This window comes from Atta cephalotes (assembly GCF_000143395.1).
Source record: "Atta cephalotes unplaced genomic scaffold scaffold00033, whole genome shotgun sequence".
In the NCBI taxonomy this organism is placed as follows: Eukaryota; Metazoa; Arthropoda; class Insecta; order Hymenoptera; family Formicidae; genus Atta; species Atta cephalotes.
The window spans coordinates 3,028,406-3,036,077 of NW_012130097.1; the positions used below are offsets into that span (position 1 = coordinate 3,028,406).

The 7,672-nt window shown below is 33.3% G+C and overlaps 3 protein-coding genes across 3 annotated transcripts in view; 1 reads left to right on the forward strand and 2 right to left on the reverse strand.

Annotated features, from left to right (window-relative positions):
• Window positions 1-2,139: 2,139 nt before the first annotated feature.
• LOC105621390 (leucine-rich repeat-containing protein 48-like) lies at window positions 2,140-5,676 on the reverse strand. The gene is made up of 9 exons (XM_012202857.1): window positions 5,499-5,676; window positions 4,245-4,528; window positions 3,826-3,998; window positions 3,586-3,743; window positions 3,329-3,524; window positions 3,008-3,212; window positions 2,684-2,917; window positions 2,363-2,439; window positions 2,140-2,287 (listed from the first exon to the last, which is right to left on the reverse strand). The coding sequence occupies exons 1-9, from the start codon at window positions 5,674-5,676 to the stop codon at window positions 2,140-2,142; spliced, it is 1,653 nt and encodes a 550-aa protein (XP_012058247.1).
• A 378-nt stretch (window positions 5,677-6,054) lies between these two features.
• Window positions 6,055-7,165, forward strand: LOC105621392 (uncharacterized protein C20orf24 homolog). Its single transcript, XM_012202859.1, has 4 exons — window positions 6,055-6,313; window positions 6,448-6,551; window positions 6,653-6,782; window positions 6,860-7,165. Exons 1-4 carry the CDS (start codon window positions 6,215-6,217, stop codon window positions 6,899-6,901), a joined length of 375 nt encoding a protein of 124 aa, XP_012058249.1. The 5' UTR covers window positions 6,055-6,214; the 3' UTR covers window positions 6,902-7,165.
• Window positions 6,994-7,672, reverse strand: part of LOC105621391 (TP53-regulating kinase) — a 1,598-nt gene continuing 919 nt past the window's right edge. The window contains exon 3 of the mRNA XM_012202858.1: window positions 6,994-7,544. Within this exon, the coding sequence (XP_012058248.1) occupies window positions 7,297-7,544 (248 nt within the window). The 3' untranslated portion in view covers window positions 6,994-7,296. The remainder of the gene's footprint in view (window positions 7,545-7,672) is intronic.

Below are 7,672 nucleotides of genomic sequence, written 5' to 3' on the forward strand. Positions count from 1 at the left end.
ATTTACTTGACTGAATATGATTGATATAAGACAGAAGATGTTGATATAGGAACACAGGCCAGGTCTTTTTAACTGAATTTTTTAACTGAATGGTTATCTTTTTTCACCTTTTCATATTGGAAGAAAAAAAAGATGACTTGACCAAAAGTTAAAAAAAAACAGATCCATAAACACAATCTAGTAAAACACATGGACAGTACATAGCGAGGTTAATATGTGTTTATGTGTCAGTTTCTATTAGAACACTACATTTTGCTTATTTAAAAAGTTCTGAGGACAAGTGATACAAGTAGGACAAGGAGAGCTTTTCGGCAAGAGACACAATGCAACACAATAAATCAATGTTGTGTGCTAATATTAAATATAGATGACATGATCACTGTGTCGCTTACCGGAAAGCATCAAAGAAATGCTTGTAAGATTACATGTATCTCCTCGGCTGTGGCGCCCGGAACGTAACAGATTTCGCCATTAAATCGTCACATTGGCGCGTTTGCACCGCTAACGGACCCGTTGCGGTTAAGCTCGATGTACGACCGAGTGGCTGGGCAAATACAAAATGGATCTGTTCGGTTCTTTGCTAACCAGGCGTAGATAGAGCACGGGACACAACATTGGAATTCCTTGATTGTTCGTCTCTATCTCTATTTCTCGAGGAAGACACGAGCTGTGACTCAGTGATACAAACTCGCGCCCACTTGCAATTAGTGTACCTATAAATAGGGTGATCAGCCGTCCCTAAAGTCACTATATTTATAAAGTACCGCAAATTAGAGACTTTACAAATTAGAGTCTCTATCGCAAACGGCGCAAACTTGCCTCCATCTTGACACAAGACGCGGCTCTTTTCAAATTCATGTATTTGTATAAACATACTTTATCTGGAAAAATAAAGTCGTAAAATATATAAATCAATTTTTTAATTGTAAATAGTTTATTTATAAATTAAAAGAAATATTGTACAAATGCTTAATTTTTGTATTTTTTAATTTAAAGCTTATGACACACGATGCTTATTTTCCTGCTGGATATCAATCATGAAATTTTTTTCCTAGCTTGAAAAGTGAAAAGTGAAAAATGTCCTGATCAATGCTTGACAGGCCTCAAAATCTAATAAATAAATATATAGTTAAACTTTTTGTTTGAAGATACAGAATCGACCCCCAGCAGACTCAACTGTTTCGAAGCGGATCCGCTCACTGCTATTGGAGTGTTCTTCTAGAGCATCCAATAGCAGCGAGCGCTTACGGATCCGCTTCGTAACAATTGAGTCTACTTAACGCGACTATTGGATACATTCAGAATGACAACCGCTCATTGAGCACTCAGAGAACTTTTTCATCTGATTAGCATATTCCATTAGATTCTAAAATACAGATCAATCAAATGAAAGAGCTTATTGAATGTTCAGTAAGCTCTTTCATTTGATTAATCTGTTTTAAATGCACTTAATTTAATTGGTCAATATCTAGAATTCGCTCACTTTTGTAATTTTCACCTTATTTCAAGATGAACAATCGATTCCTAGGTTCCTTTATACAATTTAGGGCAATATTTTTATTGGGCAAACAGCAGCCACCATATCCAAGACGAGAGTGTATTGAATTGTTTAATGTCAAGTTGCAGTTGCCAAATTATGCGGTATCAAATTATACGGTGGAATTATACGGTGTCCAATTGTGCAGTATCCAATCGTGCGGTGTCCAATCGTGTGATATCAAATTGTGTTGTGTCAAATTTTTATAAGAAATTTAAAAGAAATAGACACAACAGAGAAGTATCAGTATTAGGACTGTGTGGCTCGACAGTAAGACGGAAGTTTATCAATATGGAGGAAATCAAGCCTCGATGAATTTGAATCTTGGAGTGCCCTTTCTTCTTTTCTCGTATTGTCACTTATCTCTTACATTGTATAGTGTGTCAAGTCATGCTGTATCCACTTGTATGGATCTAATTGAGCGGTATTCAATCGTAACATGTCCCATTGGGTATCATTCTAATATATATTTTATAGAGGTATATTTTATATCAGAATATATATTTTCATACTATGCATTAACAAATGTCACATTTGAATCTATTTCTTGAACTTTATTTTCGTACTAACATAAGAGGTAAAACGTTGCATTATATTAATCATTAATTTTCCAATATATCGTCATCATCGAGATCAATTCCTGCCAAGCCTAACTGTTGTGGTGAGCTTATCAAATTAAGTTGTTGATGTTGATATTCAAAAAAATGCGATATTTCCACTATTTGTTGACGATTCCTTTTATTCTCATCCCTGTTTATTAAAATTGTTCTGTATAAAACGCAAACGAGAATTATAAATTTTACCGAAATGATAGTTTATACTTACGCAAATAATCGATTGATATACTCTTTAAGCCAATTATTGAGTCGATTTATCATGTGCTTCTCTCGATTATCTATCACCTATAGATTGTTAACTATAATAGTTGCTAATTATTTTAATAATGTTTAATAATAAATATTTATTTATTACTCTTTAAAAAGAGTTGGATAGTGGGCTAATATTCAATTCCCGTAAAAAATTAATTGAAATATGAAATTCTCGCAAGGAACTGGATAAAACATCGATTTAAGCTTTTCCCTTATCTTAAAGAAACTTATACTCCATTTAAGATTAAACTTAATAGTAATAATAATAAATATTTACTTGTAAGTGTGTTTCATGCGAGGCAGTAAGAATAGTAGCCAAAGTATCGTTATCGCAGCACAGATCCTTAAGAAATGCCTCGTTCTCAAAATCACTTAGAGATTGTAAAACTAATTCAATTATGTTATTATATTCTTTCTCTGCATTTCGTAATAACGAAAAGTTTTCTCGTGCAGTTTCTAGGAACGAGTTGACCATAGCTGTTATATTCATCCTGAATACTTCGTTTATATCCTTTTTTTTTACAAAAAACAAATCATCCTTTTGAATAATATGATTATTTTTATAGTTTTTTTTATAAATTAAATATCATATATCACGTACCACTATTTGCTCATGCAGTATAATTTCTTTAGACATTAACTGATTTTGTGTCTTGGACAATAAGTCATTGAATTCATTAAACAGTTCTCTTGTTTTTGCGATGACACTCTCAACTTCTTGTTCTTGTTTTTTTACCAAAATTTCCATCTCATCTTTTATATTTGCAAATATCGTTGTCCTTTTTTCAAGTACTTTATTCACAATTCTTAAAATAAAGAAAGATGTTGATGATAAGTAATGTAGACATTATCACATTAATAATTAAAATCACAGTTTTATAAGTGGATTCCCATTTAATTCTTATAATTGTTTTGTCTTTACCTTCTTGCTTCATTTTGCATATTTGTCTTGCCTTCATTAACAGCAGTTTCAAATAATCTTATTTCCTCCGTTCTTCTATCATTCTCTTGTAAACCTAGTTCACATAATTCGTGACACATTGCAACGAAAGACTTTTTGTACTCCTCGAATGCATTTTGTGTATTTTCATTTATCGTGGATAACGTTCTACCTGCTACTTGCACGTTTAAATAAATTATATTTTGTAAACAACAGTAAGATATGAGATGTAAATCTACCTTTATCAGAAGAAAATATTTGTTGGAACAAATAATCTTCATCAAGATGCTCCACGTATGATGCAAATAGTAATAAGGTTTTATTTTCAAATTCTTGTTGCAATTCCAATTCTGTTTGTATTTTTGCCTCGTTTTCTTTGAGATTACTAATTATACGACTATAGAAATAAAACAATGTAATTATTAATTTACACAAAGTATTTGAAAAGTTCTCTTTTATATAGTAAAATTAATAATCACTAATGCTTATCGATGGCAGATTGACGCTCGTTTTCGGATATCATTTTATATTGACAATATGTCAATTGAGGCATAAATGCGAACAAATAGTCCAAGTATCCGTCTATCTTTGTGCAAGGATTATCGCATGTGTTTAAACTTTTGAGCGATTTAAAGTCATGGAGATATACAACCTTGGAACGTCAATGGAACTTCATCAATGATAGAAGGCAGTATTTATAAATCAATCTTACATTTAAAATCTTAAGGACAATCTCGAGATGCCACACAGTTATTTTATTGATATATATATATATAAAATAGAATTATAGAAAGACTATCTAAGATCAGATTTATGTATAAAACAATTTTAAATATGAAATTGAACGATCAAAGAAGCGCGTAAATATACAAGATACTTATATAATCATATATCATACATGTTCCCAGTCATCGATCTTGTTTTTACCAATGTTCAAAATGATCAGCTTCTTTAAATCGCTTATATTCTGTACGATTGAGATCTCGTTACTATATAAAAGCAAAATTTCTAGCTGATGTAGATTATTCAAGTTTTCCATAATTTTGATGTTATTAAACGAAAGATTCAGTTCCTTCAAGTGGCAAAGCTCATCCAGATTTTCGATTCTCTGAATAACATTATGAGACAGTGATAGTTTAACTAGACTTTTCAACAACCAGAGGTGATCGATATTTAAAATCTCTGCAAAACGATGCATATAAAGTATTAGTCTTAGTCGTAAAATAGTTTAGGGGCCATGCATATACTTTCTATATATCCTTTCTATGGGTATAATCACACAAACTTGCACAGCCGCACAAACGAGCATTAAGAAAATTATCCAATCATATTTCTCTTATAAAGTCGCGTAAAATGTGATTAAATAATTTTCTTTATGCATTCATTTATGCACTTAAGTAAGTTTGTGTAGATGTACCCTAAGAGTTGATCAATCAGAGCTGAAAGTATTTGAAAATCCTTGACTGTTGGCTAATACGATTATTGTTACAGAAAGTATGTGCGCGGCCCTTTATACATGGTTTACAATGGCAATAGCAGTAGTGGATAAATCTGTAAAGCATTCTACAATGACCAGTAGCAGTAGTGGATTAAGAAGTAGGCATAGAAATCAACCAATCATAGTTGAATATGAGAAAGATAATCAACTATGATTAGTCGATTTTTACGCCTCTAATGTATCGTTTATAATACATGGAGTAAGAAATAAGAATAAGAAATTGACCAATTGCAGTCGAATGCAAGAAGAATAATTGACTGTAATTGGTGAATTTCTTATAGACTAGATTTCTACAATAAGCCATTAGTCATAAATCAGAAGTCAGAAGTTAAAAATTGACAACTGTGATTGGTCAATTTTTAACTTCTGATTCATGGCTATGTAGAAAGTCCATTATTTTTCTTATTCCATATATTGTAGACAACGCATTACAGCCTCACTATTGCCATTAGGTGCTTTCCAGCAAGAGACACAAAAATGACACAGTGTAATACAGTGAATCATTATATCCTTGTTGCTAATATTAAACGAAGATGATAAGACATCAGGCGAAGATAACGTCGGGCCGTGTAAATGTTGTAAAAGACAAAATGATACTCGTATCACTAAATGAAAGGCACCCATAACAATTGAATATGCCTGGCTTTTACTTACTCAGAAACTCGATTCGAATTTCCTCCAATTTGTCCAGTTCGATTCCGTCTTGAATAAACAGTCTGCCGCCTTCTTTCTTTGGTCCCTGATCTATCGCTAGAGAAACAAGCATACTTCGCGTTATCACGCCAGGCTCCGTAGCTTCGCGCAACGCGCTAATCGTATCTATCTTATGCATCCTGTATCGCGTTATCACGCCATTTCACGCCTCAGGTCTCAATTTCAACTATCACCATGGTTTCAATCACCATACTGAAGTATAGATTCTCTAGATAGAGATCAAACAATGCCGACTACTTCGTGATTGGTTCTGTCATTTATTGTGAAAGTGGATGCGAGACTCCGCTGTGTTGGAGCATGTTGGAGCATGTTGGAGCATGCGACATGAACAAACTTTTTGTTTGATCTCTACCTCTAGAGGATCTCTATACAGGGCTGTTGATGCAAAAAAAATTGAATACATTTAAGATTTCGATGACTGTGAAGTGTTGATACGCAGCATTCAGTCTCCGAAATCTTAACCACATTTATTTTCTTTATGTTGATGATCTTGCGTTTCGATTTCGGAGCTGAAGTTGGACATATCTGTTTTACATTATGATACATATATTTGATATATTGTATGTGTATTGTAGATTGTAGCCAGCTCGGCTGCTCGCGCGCTGATGCTCGCGTAATCATTTCAACGATTGACGTGTAACCGCGAGCTTTCCGAGATGTCGCGTATGAGGACGGAGAAGAATGGAAACGGAGCCAAGTACGAGGTTACCGTATGGACACGTGCGATTACCGCGAACTCCGAGTGGCCGGACAAGGTAAACATAACCCATGAGTCATCGTGTCATAGTATTACTAGTATCCTATTCTATCCAAAGGGAAAAGGAATCCATGAAGCGGAAATTATTTCTGATTTGTCATTTCTATATCTTTTCATTCCTTTTTGTTGCAGGAAGAATTTCTCGATGTAATATACTGGGCGAGACAGGCGATTGGTATTATCGTTGGCATAGGATGGGGCCTTATACCACTAAAAGGTTTTATAGCTTTATTGTTGTAAGTATAGAGACAACTAGACTATTTGCTCTCTTTTTAATATGTAATCTCAAATCACAATATAATCTTACCAAACACATTGCCATGTGTTTATATTTCAGATTTGTTGTAGTCAATGCAGGAATTACATATTTATACTTTAGTAATTTTCAACAAATTGACGAGGAAGAGTACGGTGGTATATGGGAATTGACGAAAGAAGGATTTATGACCTCATTCGCTGGGTTTCTGGTAAGTGATCAGATCATCTTTTTCCTTTTCTCTCTTCCTCTTTCATCCTGTACTTTATTGCTGTTGTTTGTCAATAGGTGACTTGGATTATTATATATTCAGGATTGCATTTTGACTGATATACTCAACAAGATCACAGATAAAGAGCAATAGCTTTTTCATACGGATCATCGCTGCTGCCAAATTCATTATACATATACAATAGTCTCCTTCACAATAGATACTGTTATATATTGATTTTTTTCGTTTACTGTTACATATTATTACATACAAATATGATTTATCTGTGTATAAAGAAAAGAAAGATCTTCTTACCTTCTCAAACTATGTATCTTGTATAATTTTAACCACTTTAATTTTTGCAATCGAATTTTTTTGCAAAACTTGTTTGTTTCGTTCTCGCTTGAATTAATCTCTACTAAAAAACGTTTCGTAATACTATAAAAATACATTTGTATGATTCATATTTTCCTTAGAACTTTACAATATAAATTTCAGCGGCGTTTTCATTGTTTTAGCCTACCATCAAGCGCTTACGTCCTCGCGCTTGTACCTGTTTGTATTTAGCGAGTATTTGCTCATATTGCTTTTTATTTTGATAATGCTGTTGATAATAATGAAAAACACGAGAAAACAACTCCGGCACCTCGCAATGCGCGTTAAGTAGCGATCGCTCGAGAACATATAGATCGACGGCTTTATCTTCTAGTGTGGAATCCACTCGAGCCAATCCAAAGTCAATCATTACAAACTGTGCCTCGGCTGCAAAGGAATATCATTTTATAAATATGTATATTATACATATTAGATGTAGTAGTAAAAAGAAATCCATTATTTTTGCATGAAATTGAATGGAAAAATAATGAATTTTTTTTTACTACACCTAATAT